Genomic DNA, 18,398 nt, shown 5'->3' with positions numbered 1-18,398 from the left:
TAACCTTCATCTCTCCAACTAACTTCAGGACCGAACGGGTCCTGTTCGATGTGGAAGACTTAAGGACCGCTAATAATGCAATCCTGGGGCAACCCGCGATGGCCCAGTTCATGATCGTTGCCCACTGCGTATACCAGGCAATCAAGATCCCTCGTCCAATGAGGGCTATCATTTTTTTTGGCAATGAAAAGACAGCCCTACACTGCGACAAGAGGAGCCTCGACATGATCGAGCTAACTCCCGGGTCACAGCCCGAGGACGCTGAGCCTAGTGGTCACCTAGTGAAAGTCCATGTCATCGCCAACCTAGACGATCGACTCAAGGCAATTTGCCTAAATGATGTCGATCCATCCAGTATGGTCCAGATAGGGCCTGACCTAGACCCAAAAAGGAACTCACGCTCATCACTGTCCTCTGAGAGAATGCGGACGTCTTTTCATAGAGTCTATTTGATATGCTTGAAGTCCCTAGGGATGTAATCGAGCACAAGTTGTTTGTACGAATGGACGTGCAACCAGTAAAGCATAAGGCACATCAGTTCTCCACCATCTGGAAGGAAGCACTTCGAGAGGAGGTCAAAGCTCCTAGAAGCAGGCTTCATCCATGAGGTACAATATCCGAAATGACTAGCTAACCCAGTCATGGTCCAAAAACACAACGGTCTATGTCTAAGCTGCTCGAAAATGGGCGCGTTTCCTATTTTGCAGGGTCTTCCAAACGAGCATGGAACATAGCTTGTATGTTTTTCAATTTAAAAACCAAGCCACCTGGTCGGCTGCCTTTTTTGCTGACTAGACGGTCGGGGGCTGGAGCAATTATAGTCCTTTTTTCCTATTTTTTGTGCTGCTAGATTTTTTGCTTGTTCACTCATTTGGTGACTACCAAACCATTTGAGTGCGGATATGGGTGGCTGGGGGGTAACGATCGTAAAGCTACAAGCCCTAACTCGGGTCGAGCACTGAACGTCACCAAAGGGCTTGCTGTGACAATGGTTGTCCTAGGCGCTATGAACCTAACTGGCAAGCAGTACGGAAAGCCTTGCCCCCCCCCCCCCTTAAACATAACAAACACTTAGAACCTACTCACCACATGATCATAGGGAAAGTTTATAGAAAAGCAGATCCCTACTTTATAAAATAACCGCTCGGGTAATGCCCAGGAGCTGTTTTTAACAGTTTTTATTCAGTATCCCTAGGATCCCAAGATGCCCCTTTGCATATCAAACAGGACAGACAAAAGTAGAGACCACCGCAAATAAATGACCCTATAAGGTCATGAAGCTCTTATGTGGTCTTCCGAATGCCGACGAAACCTTCAGAGATTACCAGAACAAGGTCCAGGCCAGGGAAGTGCCCGCTGACACAAGCAAAGGCAAGGCAGACGTCGTGGAGTGTAGTCACAAACAAATGGTCACTAATGTTCCCACGTAGCCTCGTCTCGAGTGCACCCGCCTCCTCGGAGGCCACCAAGAACCAGTCAATATGATCAGTTACGATGTCCCAGGAGTGGGAAGAATCTAAATGCTAATGACCCAAAGCAATAAGTCAAAAGGGGTGAACGCCCGACTGAGGTGGTCACAGAAAAATGTCCGCTGCTAGTCGTCCTCCCTCACCACTCACTCTAAGTCTCCCTTCACCACCAACAGCTCCTCACAACAAGCTGATCATGGAAATAGGTCGCAAACCACGCAGGAGTCATCTAGTCAAATCCCACTTGGCTAGTTTGGAACTACACGTGGCTTAATGGTGAAAGGGCTAATGCACTTTGAAGATCACTTTGCGGGATCTCTTGCTTGACTGCGAACCTAAGCTCGCACTCGGCCACCACCTCCAGACTATGTTGGTCATCAGTATTGTCAGTGGGTGTGGTTGAGGGCTCAGACCGAACGGGAGGGGTGGTCAATTCTGGCACTCTACGATCATATCAATGACACAAGCTTATTAGAGAAATTAAAAGTTTCTTTCAAGCATAATACAAGCCTAAATTACAGTTCAAGGTTTCTCTTTTTCTATGGCCTCATCATTGGTCTCCACCTAAAAGATAGACCCTACGGAATCCATCGAACCTTGACACTCCGCCTCAAGCCTCTCCATGACTATGTGACCAACAAGCATGATCCCTTCGCGGGCGATCTCGAGGTTGAAGTTGGGGTTATAACTGCGGTAGCACTTGAGAACGTACGTCGCCGCGGCTTTCGCTGCAGTCGTCATGTCCTCCAAGGTCCTCGCCACCAGGATGCCCGAGAGCTGGGCAAACTTTCCCATCATAACATGGATGGTGTAGGCCCAACAAAGAGTGGACCTATCATCCTTTGGGTCGGTGGCGTACAATCCGACACTCCTTAGGGATCACTGGATTGCCTTAAAAGCTTCCTCAAGAATATCGCTGGTCATTAGCTCATCCTCCTTGACCTGGGAATGTTCAGCAGTGAGCGCGGCATTTTCCTATTGAAGATTAGAATTATCCCGCTAGAGTGAACATCTCACCTCCTTCTCGTCGTCCACCAGACTCTCCAACTTGATGCACCTGTTGTTTGCCACCTCCCTCTCGGTGATCAGTCTTCGGATAGAGGCAGGAAGGCTGCGACCAAGAAAAGCAAGTCAGAAGCTAGAGCATGCTCCGCGACCAACTTTGCAGGCATAGAGGTCACTTCCAGTGCTCCCAGCGTCGAAGCTTCAGGAGACTGGGGGGCTGGAGCCTCTTGCTGAGGCACTAGAGGAGTTACAACTGGGGTTTGCGGTGGGGTTGAGGACCTGCAGCGGCAACAGATTATGGAGCCAAGAAAGAAAAGATAAATCAGAGTATCTAAACCTAACCAAAAAACTTACCACATGGGTGGAGGGGTGAGCACAAGCCTTGTCCTCGTGAAGCCTCTTGTGACCGGTGTCCCACGGGCGCGGTTGGGCGCTTCCATGGAAGATGAGTCCTCCACCGCTCTCTTCCCCGTAGATGTAGGGCTTTGGCCAGTAGTAGTCTAATCACTCCCAACTTGGTCGGGTGACTCTAGTCGGAGCGACTCTAGTCGGTATGGGCCTGGTTGGAGCGAGTCTGGTTGGGGCAGGGTAGGTCTGGTCGGTGCAGACCTGGTCGGAGCTAGTCTGGTCGGAGCAAGATTGGTTAACACTCTGCTGATCGGCACCACTTGCAGGATCTCCACCCTGGTTGATATTTGACTCCAGGCAACTGGATCATCATCATGACCATATTGACTGTTGACCAAAGCGGTACTGGGCAACGGAGGGGTCAAACGGGCATCAGATTTGATTTCCCAGACGACCCCCATGACCTCAGCGGTGGAGGATCACGCGGAGGGCCACCCTTTCCTCAGGGCAGCTGCCATTAGGAATTTAACATGCAAATCGATGACCTCGTCAAGGAGATCTGGGTAAAAGGGGGATACTTAGGATATCGCACCGCTAAAAAGAAAAACTCTCGGGAAGTGGCGATGATATTACCTGTGGAGCTCTCCTAAATGACATCATTGCTCCCGGTGTACTAGTACGTCAGACGTGCTCTCCTCCGCAAAGGGCACAACAATGTTTGATCTAGTCAACATCTGACACCGACAGCCCGGCATCAGCAAGCCACTTAACCCGTGCTGTGAGAACCAGCAACTCAGAAGTTGTCGCACGAGTGCTCCCCCAGTACTCAGAATGTGAATGTTATCCAAAGAATCTTTTGTCGCAAGATAGAATCATTCCTCTCTCCAGCCTGACCATGACAGCTTAAGGCACATCTTGGGGTAGGAGCTCGCAACACCGTCGTGAAGACAAAATCCACAGCTCCCGGTGGCCAGCTTGGTAACCGGGACGGTACCTCAAAGACAGGCGATGAGAGAGCTGATGGTCATCACGCATCTGCTTCATCCTTGCCGCGTTACACTTGGACTTAGGAAAGTCTGGCTCTTTGCCCGTGCGCGACGCCATTGAAATGTGACGGAGGGAGTAGCAAAAGCACGAATGGCCACAGAAACAAGGGGCTCTAGTGTGAAGGCGTGGAGGCTGTGAGAAATTGATGAAAAGTCATGGGGAACCTTTGGCCTTCCAATTTATAGGGCCGACACGATATCCCAACTGTCACAGAGTCCACCCGTTTTGAAATTCGAATGCATTGGAAACCAAAATTCTCTCGGGTCTGATGGCAATTATGTTCACCTAGGGCCCAAGTGGTACAACCAGACCATAACCATAATTGCGTGGAAAAACCACTCAGTCTCCTGCATCCCCAGGGGAGCTTAGGGGCTACTGTTGATGTAAAGAATAGGGGTCCCCTGTTATGTGAGCCCATGCTAGCAAAGGTTCGATGGCAGTAGATATTATCAAAAGCTGACTTTGGCATGCACATATGGCAGGGCTTGCGCGACCAGTCCCCTGATCGCGAAAGAAAACCCCACGACCAGTCCTTACTAGTCATGGGGCAGGTATTCATCTAACCATTCTAATCTTATTTAATACTACCCACTCAAGTGTTTTCCTTCCCCAAGCACCTTATTTCGCTGAGAGAAGTCGTGGCCAACGCTGTGGTGCAGTGGCCTATCCTGTAGCAATTAATGCTATGGGACGGCTTTGCAAGCAGGTGTCACAGTCTTTCAAGTGGACGTGATGACGTGCGGCTGATGGGATAGGACGCACAAGACGACCAGGCAAACTGGGCATGCCCACTCTCCGTAATGATAGCCTCGCGGTAGGGGTTTTCGGTAGCAATGAGACTTCCATAGTTTTGGTATGTAATATTTGTATATACGACTCTCCTCCTACTATATAAAGGAGGGAGGACCAGGCTTGTAAGGAATAAAACTCTTTCTGCACCTAAGTTGATCCCCATTATAAGAAAATACACAGGACATAAGGTTATTATCCCACATGAGGCCTGAACCTGGATAGCCCCATGTGTTCTTGAGTTCATCATCCATACACACACATGTAGGAAACGTTAATCATGCTCCCATCAACAGGTATACCTTGGACGCATTGTCAGGGATTAACCCTCGATAGTTGGCGGGCCGCGCAGACATCGGAGAAGGCGTTGGCGAGGCGGAGGGCTGTGGCGCGGCGCGCGGGTGGCAGGGGGTGAAGAGAACGGCAGTGGCGGGCTGATGAGTGGGATAGGGTTAGGGTTTATTTTATATGACCTGAGGTTCATCGACGTCCAATCCAGATAGAAGGGTCAGAATTCGACAGATTTATGGTATTAAAGATTGTCAACAGTTAGCTAGCAAGTCTCATATTTTATGGGTAAATTCCTTATTTGCCATTGAACATTTTCCCCCTTCTTTCCATGCGACTGAAGATTTTTTTTTTCTTATTTGCCATCAACTTTATATTTTGTTCCTTCCGGCAGAACTTCTGTCCAAATGCATTGTTCACATTTACTGTTTATTGGTACTGTTTATAGACACGATGGTATTCTGTTTTAAAAAATAATGGTCTTCTATTTCTCCAAAAATCCTAAAAAAAAATTTACGTGTTTTATAATCCATGTGCAACCTATTTTAATTAGATTCATTGAAAAATCCAATGTAGAATTTAAAATTCTCAAAAGACTACTTTTACAACTTATAATAATTATTAGTGTCTAGAATTTTAACTAAAATCTGAAAACAATTACCAATATTCTTCTTATGTAATAAACTAATTTCTAAAATTATTTTTAATCCCAGGTTATATGTGAAAAAGTGAGTCTATTTGTAATTCTCTATTTATATGCAATGATAAAAATACATATAAATAGAGCGTTACAAACAAACTCAATTTTTCACCATATAACCTAGTGCTATAATTTTAAAAATTATTTCATTAAATAAGAAGAATATTAGTGAATTTTCTCAGTTTTTTAGGATTTTATTTAAGCACTCACAAGTGTTAGATGTTATAAAAATAGTCTTTTTTATAATTTTAGTTTAAATTCTATATATGCTTTTTAGTTGAATTCAATTAAAATAGGTTGTACTTGAATTATAGAATATGTACAAAATATTCTAGAATTTTTAAGAAACAGAAGACTATTAATTTTTAAGAAGCAAAATATCACTGTGCCTATAAATAGTAGTAATGAACAGTAGGTATGAACAGTATATTTCGGCGGCAGTTCTGCAAGAAGGCTGACGGAATGGCATGAAGGAAAAAAAATAAAAACGATAGCAAATAAGAAAGAAAAATCTGCAATAGCATAAAGGGAAGAGGCAAATTTTCAATGGTAAATAAATTTACCATACTTTTATTGTGGGATGGGCATCCGCACCTGAGGACTGCCCCACCCTTGGAGTTTACGGTTTACACCAGACAGAATGGAGTTGAGAAACAGAGTGTTGGTGAAAGAAAAAATCTCCTATGAATAAGTGAATGAGTACAGTGAGAGTCTTTTTTTTAAGAGAAAAGATTTAAGCTTTGAGAAAAAGGGGAGAGGTAGAAAAACCCATATATTTTTTACCAAAAGATTAGTCCTCCGAGCTTGATGGCCATTGATCTATATTTATAGTGTCATATCAGATGTAAGTATATAAATATGTCTTTTATAGATGTAGTGACACAGATTATCACTATATCACATAGACCTAGACCAATTGAATCACACAGTCTGAGTCTAGATAGAATATTTTTACCTTTATCAAAAGATATTATCTACTATGGCAACTACAGAGTATGAACTAGTCCAAAAAGTAGTGCTTGGCTGGTTGTAAACTATGGCGCCGCACTGTCCTGAGTGTCAGAGTGACCTTCACTTACATTGGGATGTCAGGGTAGCCACCACTTACACTGGCATTAACTGTCGGTCACTTCGTGTCAGGCCAATTGCAGCCAGTATTCTTCTTTTGCAGATATTTCCTTCAAACACCAGCTACTTCTCCTATTTCGAGAGACGGTGGATGGAGGGGTCAACGGCCTCCGAAAACTTTTAGCTTCTTCAATGGATCTAGAGGCTGAGGACTCCAGATGAGCTCTTTATGATGACTCCTTAATAATATTTGTGGGACGGGATATTTCCTCAGCACAGAGGACGTATGGCTTTATTATTCTTGGTCTTATCTGAGTTATCATTTCTAACTTTCATTATCACATGAATAGTTTTTTTTTGTCCGTTGTTTATGGTGTTTTAACGAACTCTGTTCGTATATGAATTGTAGTACTAGCAGTCGTGCACGCAGCAAGGAGCCCCCTACTGCTCACACGCAATGGAACCCTCCAAGAGCCCTCAATAATTTTTCTTTGTCGTGGATGAGAAAGAGAAAGAAGAAAAAAAAGAGAAGAGGAGAAAGATGAAAAAGGGGAAGAAGAAGATAAACAGAGAGGTAGACGCCTCTTGCCTGTTTCTTTGCATCGGCTACTAACAGGCAGCACAAATCATTCATCGAGGAGTAGGGGAAAAAGGCCTCCCAAACGCTGCCCACCGATGCATGTGGACACCTTTGTGCCCCTTGTCCATCGCACCACTACTAGTCTATACCACACCGAGCCCATAAATAGCAACATGTCAGTTTGCTTGCTCCCGCATCCCCCACCTCGAAGCGAGCAAAGCAATTTCCTCCTTGGGGCGCATGCTCATCCATCCATGCACGGGTGCCCTCTAGTCCCTCCCAGCCAGAGAGAATCATACGGCAGTCCGCATATGATCCGTCCCACGGTGATGTTTACACGAGAGGAGATCTAGCTCTCTTGTGATCGTTATCGCTCCATCGCAAGATTCTCCATCCAAACGCCAGCACCAAAACTCTCTTTAAAGCCAGGGAGCTTGGCTACGAGTTCCCCTAAACACTTCAGCTGCTGGAGCTAGCTAGCTATCTCGCGTCCATGGAGGCCGCGGCAGCCGTTGGGTCGTCGACCAACGTGTCTGCATTCGATGTGTCCAAGCAGCCGGACACGGCGAAGCTTGTCCTGAACAGCCCCATGCCACCGAGCCTGCGTGAGGAGCTCACCGGCGTGGTCGGCAAGGCGTTCCGGACCCGGACCCCCACCGGCGGCCGGGCGCCGCGGTGGGCGTGGGCCCTGACAGCACTGCAGTGCGTTTTCCCGGTGCTGAAGTGGGGGAGGAGCTACAGCCTCAAGTCCTTCAGGAGCGACGTCATGGCCGGCCTTACTCTTGCCAGCCTTGGCATTCCACAGGTAGGTGCGACTGTGATGTCGCACGCTTTGCTCAATTCACGCTTCCGTTTCTGTTTCTTCCCAACGCTTTGTACGTCTTCACATCAGTACTCGGTAGTGATCTCACCAACAAACGACAACCGAGCAAGCTAACTAGTCTTGAATTCAGAACATCATGGCCGGGGTGACATGTATTTCTTGCCCTAAGCCTCTAACGAAATCATGATAAATTTTGTTCAAAAAAGGAGTCATGACATAAACATTAGTTGCCAGCATATACTTCAAGCATGATAGATTTTGCCTTGAAATCTTCAGATGTATAGAATTGTCTCATCCATGACTGACATGTGATCCCTTTGGATATGGTGGACATGTGATCCCTTTGGATATGGTGCTGTAGAGCATTGGATACGCCAATCTAGCCAAATTGGACCCTCAATACGGTCTTTGTAAGTATCACTCACAAGCCTTTATGACCGTCCAAAAGAACTTAATTGTTTTTTTAATCGCTTTTCTGAATTATTGCTGCTATGTGTTCAAACTCAAAGACACGAGTGTCGTGCCACCATTGATCTACGCTGTCATGGGGACGTCGCGGGAGATCGCCATCGGCCCCGTCGCCGTCGTCTCGCTGCTGCTGTCGTCGATGATCCAGAAGATCGTCGACCCGGCCACCGACCCGGCGACCTACAGATCGCTCGTTTTCACCGTGACCTTCCTCGCCGGCGTCTTCCAGGTCTCCTTCGGGCTGTTCAGGTACGTAGTTCACGTGCAAATTTGCTCTATTTCTACGTGTTGGATGTATGGTTTTAAATATTTATATATTGTCGGTTCGTCGACACGTCTCAGGCTGGGATTTCTGGTGGATTTTCTGTCGCACGCGGCCATAGTGGGGTTCATGGGAGGTGCCGCCATTGTGATAGGGCTGCAGCAGCTCAAGGGGCTGCTCGGCCTGAGCCATTTCACGAACAACACTGACGTTGTTTCTGTCGTCAAGGCGGTGTGCTCTGCGCTCCGTGACCCGGTGAGTCGTCTCTTTCTTGGAGTGACCGGCGAATAATTAAGCCAACTTAGAGCAGAGCGATATAATCGCGATGTTGATGAATCATTGATAAAATATGACAATATATATGCATGTATCATTTTCCTTCTTTTGCGTATTATAGACAATAACTAGTTTTTCTCATTTTCGTTTTGAAAAACAACCAAAATAGTTTGTGCCGTTACTGTGGCTTGTTTTGAAACTACAGTTGTACTTCATATATGTATTGATACAAATTTATCGACTAGGGGCATGTCCCCCCCCCCCCCACACACACACACACACAGACACACAAAATTGAAAAAAGAAGAAGAAAGAAAAAGAAAGGAACAACAAATTACACACTCTACATAACAGAAAAGGCATAAATGTAGCAAATAAAGTTGTTTATGTAACCTTGCAATAATTCTCGTACAAAGCCGTCAAAAATAGAGGGAAAGAAGCATAAATCATTTCTTAGAGTTGCACCATGTCAACTATGCCCAACATCGTCATGTCCATCACTGTGTTTATCGCCTTAGAGTTTGTTCATGAAAAGGTTCTACTACACACCCATGGTAGTGCTCGCCTCCATCATTCTATCGGCTCTTCCTGAACTGTTCGACATTAAAGAAGCTCGCATCATATCATTTCTTTTACAAGTGTACACTAAACAAAATATAATACCGGCATGATTTTCCTAGGTGTCATTACACCTGGAAAATGCTTCACAATTACTTCGATTTAAGGTATTATTGTAATTACTTGGATAACACAATACCTACTTTATTTTTATTTTGAAATAACAGAGCAAGGAGTGATTTCTGTAGCTTCACATGATTAATAGTTGTGAACTTGTAATTGCCAGCTGTTACACTTTCTTCTGGTCTGTGCAAAAGTGCATTATGAGAAGAAACGATTTTTCAAAATAATAAGTTGGTAGTTGTTGAAAGTCTTCAAATAAGGTCCAATTTATAGGACAAAAGGCTGAGATCTTGTTTTAAATATACAGATACATATAAATATTGGTAGAAAGGGACAAGCGAGTCTCAATTTTCCAGTATCCCCGTGATGCAGAAAAGTACAAGCATCATAAACAAGCAACCTTTCTCCATCATCTTTTCGTGTCGTAACCTGAATCCGTTTTTGGAGTTATTTGCAAGAGATTAAAACATGGTTGGAAATTCAGTGCTCAGAGCGAAGAAAAATACTCAAACTAGGAATAGAGATCCCAGCTCAGTCATGTGATCCACTGATCATAATGTAAACTGTAAAGACCACTTGTGACATAACCGTCAAACTGTAAAGGCATTTGACGAGCACAGACAGAAGCCTAAAACAAAAGACATACAGACAGGTCCTTTTTTTGGAGTGAACATTATTGAACTTGACAGTACGGCATGAAGCTTTATTGATGAAGAACATGGCCACATGTCTGCACAGTGTATAGTGTTGGAACCCACTATTCGGACAAGGATAGCACGCACCTCCATGTCAACGCGTCCAGCTTATGCCTGGATTTACTGATATCTGCACCTCATGTGACTCCTGTTGCCTATTCTTATTCTTATCCAACTGGCAGTGGCACCCGGGCAACTTCTTGATCGGATGCTCGTTCCTCATATTCATCCTCACCTCACGGTTCATCGTAAGAAGACTTGACCTCTGCACTCCTGACTTACTGATGAAATACTGGACTATAATTTACTAACAAAGCAACACGAATTGTAATCACAGGGGAGGAGGTACAAGAAGCTCTTCTGGCTGTCTGCAATTTCACCTTTGCTCTCAGTCATTCTGTCCACTGCTGCGGTCTATGCGACGAGAGCTGACAAGCACGGCGTGAAGATCATACAGAATGTGCATTCAGGCGTGAACCCAAGCTCATTCAAGCAGATAAATTTGAATGGACCGTACACTGCCGAATGCGCCAAGATCGCCATCATCTGTGCAATCATCGCACTTACGGTAATTGACATAAACACACCATCTTGTGTATGATAGTGAAATGCAGATGCACTAAAAGAGCATGTCTGCATTGCCTGTCTCAGGAAGCCATTGCTGTCGGACGATCTTTCGCCTCGATTAGAGGGTACAGACTTGATGGAAACAAGGAAATGCTTGCGATGGGATTTTCAAACGTTGCTGGATCTCTGTCCTCATGTTATGTGGCAACAGGTGATCATTATGATTGATGCCTGTAATCTTCTGAAAAAGAAGCAAAATATGTTGGGCATGGTGTCTGACAAACGTTTTGCAGGTTCATTCTCCCGAACAGCTGTGAACTTCAGCGCAGGCGCCAGGTCAACGATGTCAAACATCGTCATGTCCATCACTGTCTTTATCGCTTTAGAGCTGTTCATGAAGTTACTTTACTACACACCCATGGCAGTGCTTGCCTCAATCATTCTATCGGCTCTTCCTGGACTGATTGACATCAAAGAAGCTCGCAACATCTGGAAAGTAGACAAAATGGATTTCCTCACATGCCTTGGCGCATTCGTTGGTGTTCTCTTTGGCTCGGTGGAGATTGGACTGGCAGTAGCAGTAAGATGCTCGATGTCTCCATCTACCTCATTTCCATTCACATTCGTGCATTGTGTTTCAGCTTTCTGACTTGATGAGGGACTGATTGCTGCAGCTTGCCATCTCCTTTGCAAAGATCATCATACAGTCACTTCGACCTCAAGTAGAGGTTCTTGGCAGGTTACAAGGGACAAACATCTTCTGCAGCATCAGGCAGTACCCTGTGGCTTGCCAAACACCGACTGTACAGACGATACGCATAGACACATCCTTCCTGTGTTTCATCAATGCAACTTTCGTCAAAGAAAGGTACTTATGATTAGAGAAATTAAACGCGTCTTTATGTTATTTTAATATAAGTACTCAAATAGGTTCTGTTCATTCAGGATCATAGAATGGGTATGGGAAGAAGTAGAGACGTCAGATGAGAAGGCCAAGGAGAGGGTGCAATCACTTGTCCTTGACATGTCAAGTAAGTGCCTACAAAGAAGCCTAGCTACTGTTGCTAAGGAAAATTGCTACCCAAAAAATTAAACTCATGCTCCTGGTTTTGCAGATGTGGTAAGCATCGACACTTCAGGACTCACAGCACTCGAAGAAATACACAAGGAGTTGGCGTCCCTTGGCATACAGGTGATGAACCGATTAATATTCTTTAAGTTTGGAAGGAAAATTTGCCAAATTTCCTGGTAACATTGTCTCATTCTTGTGCTGAAACAACCTGCAGATGGCTATAGCTAGTCCAGGATGGCAGGCAATTCAGAAGATGAAACTGTCGCGGGTGGTCGACAGAGTAGGAGAAGATTGGATCTTCCTGACAGTAGGTGAAGCAGTGGAGGCCTGTCTAACCGCACATAAGGGCACTTCTCTTGAGTGTTGAGTTGAGCGTGTATTAATTAGTAGGAATAATCCCATACGTGATGCGGCTTTGCATCCTATGAAGGTGACACGTCAAAAGCTTACAGCTCCCACATGATGAGCAGGATACTTCCTATGATTAGTTTACTGTAGTTGTGTGGGAAAAATCCTGTCGTCCAAAGGACAATGTTTGGGCTACAAAGATCCATGTTTGGTGTTATGGTATCTTTGTCTCTTTGACTATGGTTTCTTTCTCACCAAAGTTGGAATCTTGACCCTGAAAATAGCTCTGTATCTCCTAATAAGGACTACAGGAAGTTAAGAACAAGAAACCACTGTAAGCATAACGGCTATTGTTGGTGCACGAAAACATACCCCAAACAGCATACAGCGAGAGTCTTTTCCAGTGAGGAGGCTCAAGCTTAGGGATAAATTGTGAGCCGAAAAAAGGGAGAGAAAGAGAGAAACATAGTCTGTGTAATGGAAAAAAAAATCTAGGGTCCCCTTGCCTACCCCTGTGGGGCTATTTTATAGAGAAAATGGCAGAGAAAATTATCAGTCTGCTCCTAAAATATTATGTTATAACAATGTGCATACGAGAGTATTTAAGGTCTTTCACCCTTTTACATATGAGGTGGTAGCTGGGATACTATAATCGTAAAAATGATGCCATTGCACATCGTCTAAATATCTCATGGCTAGAGCGTTTTCCCAACAGCATCACATCATCTGCCAGTTCTGAGGTCCCGAGAGACGAGCGGATAGAAAAGAAAAGCTCAGTTCCATCTCTAGGCCTAAACGTAAGCATCCAGTGTGTGCATGCTTATCTCTTCCGGTGATGGAGTTGACTCTTAACACCTATCATTTGAAAGGCACATATCGATCTTGGTAATTTTCATTCATATTAAGTGGACAGCCACTTCCAAGTTGTCTGATTTCCTTCCCAACACGTCCCATGAGCTATTTTGAGTATTATGATTTATTTCTGCAGTAGCTTGCTATACATCCAGATCTAGTTTAGAATTGGGATGCAATATTGCTCCTTCTGGCCCATCTGAAAAACAGTAGAGGAAAAAAGGCAAACGATATGGTCACCACTCACCATTGTTGGCTAGCTATATTTGTTTCTCTCACATGTTTGATTGGTAAGGTCAACTTTTTTTTTGGCGAAAAAGCAGAAGAGTTGCTTTTTATTCATTAGTAGAATCAAAACAAAGGTTGAACTATTTATTTTGCTGATGATTGTCATGGCACTTGCAAGTTCCACCACATGTTAGGATCGTCGCATTCGAATCTTGCTTAAAGGAAAGCCATGTGGTCTATTGGCTGGGTAGGAGTCGTAGGACTGGTGTAATCAAAGTCTGACAACCGCCGATTCAGCATTTCTATCGTGCATGCGGTACACATAGCACCAACAGGATTAGAGGCGTGATCCAAGATAGGCCTCTTGTCATGTGTACTATAACAGAATTTCTCTCATCATCCTTTGGTTACAGTAAATTTTTCCTAATTTGTTTGCTGAAAGATATTGGTGGTTGAAGTTAGAGTCAAATGGGAATCAGCTGTGCGTTAAAATGGTTCTCAACATATTCTCATAAGTTCTAACATGTACTCCGTTTCTTTCAATCATTTATATTGAAAATATTATGAGCCCTTTTATGGTGGTCCATACTATCTAAAGTAGAAGGTAGTATAAATCTGATCTGACGATCCACGTAATTGGATATTTTAATAATTATAGTAATTTTAAAATTATTCACCATACTTTTGCTAATAGAAAGATCTTAGAACTACTGAACGGTGATGTGTATATCCAACAAATAGCATAAATATAGCCCGATCGCATTCATCCTCATCGGCAACCACAACCAGGCATTCCATATACATATACCATGGTGCACACAAGCGCGACAAGCACAACACATCAGGAGCAAGATCAGGGTACTACTCCTTAGGCCTAAAATCAGAGGTGATTTGCTTGCTCTCCGCCACTTCCACTTCACCACGAAAACACACCAGGCGCTGATCGACCCGTGCCATCTTCGATCGACACCGTAAACGTCGGATCGCTAACCTTAGCCGATGGGTAACAAATGAACTCTCATGCCGAATACAGATTAGAATGTTAAAATAGCAATGAAATATTACTCTATTTAGAGATATATAACTGCAGTTAATTACTTTAATATCACGTATTTTTCTCCCAAAATAACCCTAATACTACCATACTACTCATATATACTACCTATACTATCGGTGAGAAATGAGTAGTATCCTGACTATTCTAGATCGTTAAACTTAAAAATAGATGGCTCATATTAATTTTAGACCATCGTAAAATTTCTCAATATTAGATCAATAATCTTAGCATGCAATTATCCTTCTGTCTCCATGGTTGGCAAAGAGCACATGCCATCTTCTTGACAGGTAATTCAGATTATGGCAAGCGATTGAAGGAGGCATACAAAGTGCTTTTCTTATAATCCTTTGAACAGACATTTGTAAGCGCTATTCTTTGTTTTTCTCTTGCAATTTTTATCTATGTGTGTTATAAAACTCTCCTGACAACTGGAACCCTTTTATAAGTGTTGCCTGCTGCTCCTTTGCTGAAGCCTGGCATGATATCTCATACCCACGATCAATAGTTCCAACCTTTGACCTCCATGAATAATGTGGCCACTAGCACCTCCAGCGTGGTCCATTATAAGCAAATACTGCACTAGCAAAATGTTCACGCATTCCTGCATGTTACTTTTCTCAAGGCTAATGTGAAAGTTCCAAGGTTCCAAGCTCACATCTCAATCAAAGTGACGTCTGGAGCTGCTGTTGGGGGTGAAGCAACTACTCCAAAAAGTTCTATGCCTTCACCTTCAAGGCCATCTCCCCTCCAGTACCCTTCAACTGGATTTGTAAATCCAGATGTGTCAAAAAAAACTCAAGGCCTTTGTATGGCTTCTATTCAGAGACATGCTCAACTCCAGAAATCTGTTGAGAAGAAAAAACTTATACATTGAATGTGATGATTACAACTGTGTCCTCTCCTCTGCAACCTAGATGTGTGGAATAAACCAACTACCATCTGTTCTTTCTATGCCCTTTGCTGCTAGATGCTGGTTTTCCATTAACATCGCTTGGAACCACGCGAGACATTTTTCAGTATGATTCAAGAAGCTAAGAACACTTATCAATATCCTTTCTTTATGGAGGTCTTTATGATTATGGCGTGGGAGATCCGGAGGTAAAGGAATATGAAAATCTTTCACAGGTTGTGCCTCTTTTCAGTCGTGAACTTCCTACTTTAGAAATAATGTCCTTCTTCGTTTAAATAGAATAAATAGTCCTATTAGTTTGTCTGTATACACCTGGGTCAATAGTGTGGTCTAGCTCTTTCTTTTTGCTCCCTCCGGACCTCCTGGGTCCAAGAGCGGTGCTTGAAAAATATTTTCATAGGCCTCCAAAACATGATGATCGATCTACTCATTCTCCGAAATCAGCTCGAGCTGTCCAATCACCAAGGATTCACCCGTGGAGGGTTCGACTGCTTAGCAGCGAGGCGCACACTATGTCTCAAAGTAGTCCCAGGCAACAGTGCGCATGGATGAGGTTTACGAATCGTGTGCTTCAGGAGGAGTCCTGTAGTCTTCACCGAAAGCCTAGCGAGGAAATCGGCTTAGGCCTGATCCAGGGTGGCTGGACCTGCCACATCAACATGAGCCTCTTGGGGATTGCGTATACATCGTGTATAAACCACAGAGCAGCACCTGGGCTGATAATGACTTGAATTTGTAGCATCAGCAGGTCTAGGGCGGCAGGGATAGGCGTGGGGGCCTGCTCGACTGCAACAGCCACATCTGGTTGACTGGTAGCATGGATGGGAGTTGTGAGTTTGACGCTTATATCAACATTGTGGATCTCTTCGTCTGCCTCCCCTGACTCAATCAGTTGGTGCCCGACCGGGCTACTTGACTCAGGTTGCACCTGCAAGATCCACCTGCGCACTAATTGCGTGGAAACATACACCGGTGAGGCCGATGGGCTCCCCAGGATAGGCAAATAAGCCATCTCCTGGCAAGCAAGGGAGGATGTGGATGTAGCTTCAAGCTGCATGGGGTCAGCGCACTGGTACAACAAAGAAAAGAAATTTTCGCTAGGCTGTTCTTTGAATTAGACATCAGCACTGCTGTCGTAGAGCTTATTCATCGTGTTGGCTACTTGGCCAGGCTCAGGCTTCTTGCTTCTACTGGGCCTGCCCACCATAGCCACTAGAGAGGCAAAACACACCTAGTGTGAGCTCATCAGAGCTTGTTGTGCCTGATAGACAGCTGCACATGAAGGATTTGTCACCGGTGAAGGACTATCGCATTGACTACTGCAGTGTGATGCTTTAGGGTCGTTTGGCTCAGAGACAAAGTCTGGAAATGGCTGTGAAGGTGGTCGCTCACCCAGCAGAGGGGGTGTAACGGGTTTGGATAAATGCTAAAAAATACAATCTAAGACTTTGTGCATCAGTTTCATTGCACTGAATGCTGGTCGATGGAGGTGTACCCTCAACGTTGCTCTTCATGGATGGTCCATGCAGCAGCTACCCCCTCAGCTCCTCAGTGACAGGCTACATCACTTCTTCTTTTACCAGGTGGATTTCCTCCCTCTGCATCTTTTTCCAGCTAGCCTTGTGAGAATCTTCATTGGCTTAGGCGGCAACGCGGGGGGGACCGCTGACTATCCACCCCCAAAAGTCCGCCGCTAATAGATGATTGTGGCGCATGGGTGTGAACCCACCTGTGCTATGGCGGGCTATTATACGAGGACAAGCCATGACAAGGTCAACGCCTTCCGAGGTCCCGAAGCAGTGACCTCCCTCGCTCCTCTCTTTGTGGTGCAATGAGCCTTGAGATATGGTGGGTATCACGCGTCCAGAGTGAAGTGCTTCTGCACCAACGTGTCCACCTCCTGTCATCAACCTTGCCTTCATGGTCACAATCCCAACCCCGGCATGCCTCCGGTTGTCCACCAAAACGTTGGTCAGACAGCCTAGGTGTTTGGTTTCTGCCAAGCAGCATCATCAACTTCGTGCTCTCAGCATAAGGGTCACCCATGATCTTCAAGCTCTCAGCTGAAGTGTCTCCTCGGATCTTCGAGCTCTCGACTGAATGGTCTCCCTGTATCTTCATGCTCTCAGCTGGGATCTTGCTTGAATCTTCTATTCAGACACTAGGCTGCCGCATGTTGTTTAAAAGAGCCTGAAGGTATGGCCAATTTGCAGAAGTAGAGATGATGCTGGTTGATAGAGAGCAGGTGTGCAGTTTCTGAGATGGTGGAGCTTGGTAGACTCTTGAGGAACCAGTGCACTGGAATGCTCTATGATCTAATCTCCAGCACCTCCAACAACGTGTGGGATCTCTGTAGGCCGCCACCTTGTGATCTTTGGCTAGACGGTTGAAACATTTACCTTGCATCTTCCTTTTGTAGCTCTCCTTCTTCAGCTGGGAGCTAGCGGGCAGTTGGGAAACAACAACGGTTCTTGACTAAAGTTCCTTCCTCCACCAATACTTGCCTTTCACCGTTCGCAAGCCTTCATCACTAAAAAACTCCCCACGATCATCACGAGCCCTGAGCTTGGTAGAAGCAGCCACCCACAGAGCCACCGCACAGGAGTGTAGCTCGCATGGTGGGCACCTAAGCGCCTGAGTCTCCCGCTCATTTGATTGACGGAAATGGGTAGCAGAGGATGCATGTGCTTCACAGGGCCCTGCAATGGACCTTGTACCTCTATGGCAAGATTCCAGCACGACCAACCGCCAAGCTCCAACAACTGCAGATCAGACAGAACTGTGGACCGATGTGACGGCCAAACTGCCATAGGAGGTCTTGCGCAAGAGGATCCAAGGCGAGAGAAGCTTCTGACCACCCAGAGC

At 45.1% G+C, this 18,398-nt stretch overlaps 1 protein-coding gene across 1 annotated transcript; it reads left to right on the top strand.

Moving 5' to 3' along the window:
• Positions 1–7,268: 7,268 nt before the first annotated feature.
• LOC133911812 (low affinity sulfate transporter 3-like) lies at positions 7,269–12,703 on the top strand. Its single transcript, XM_062354230.1, has 12 exons — positions 7,269–8,099; positions 8,479–8,527; positions 8,627–8,834; positions 8,928–9,102; positions 10,682–10,747; positions 10,837–11,067; positions 11,151–11,277; positions 11,360–11,646; positions 11,741–11,934; positions 12,012–12,097; positions 12,182–12,258; positions 12,353–12,703. The coding sequence occupies exons 1-12, from the start codon at positions 7,788–7,790 to the stop codon at positions 12,503–12,505; spliced, it is 1,965 nt and encodes a 654-aa protein (XP_062210214.1). The 5' UTR covers positions 7,269–7,787; the 3' UTR covers positions 12,506–12,703.
• Positions 12,704–18,398: the final 5,695 nt, after the last annotated feature.

The sequence above is a fragment of the Phragmites australis genome, chromosome 3, assembly GCF_958298935.1.
Source record: "Phragmites australis chromosome 3, lpPhrAust1.1, whole genome shotgun sequence".
NCBI classification, from domain to species: Eukaryota; Viridiplantae; Streptophyta; class Magnoliopsida; order Poales; family Poaceae; genus Phragmites; species Phragmites australis.
This window is presented reverse-complemented; position numbering and strand designations above follow the sequence as displayed.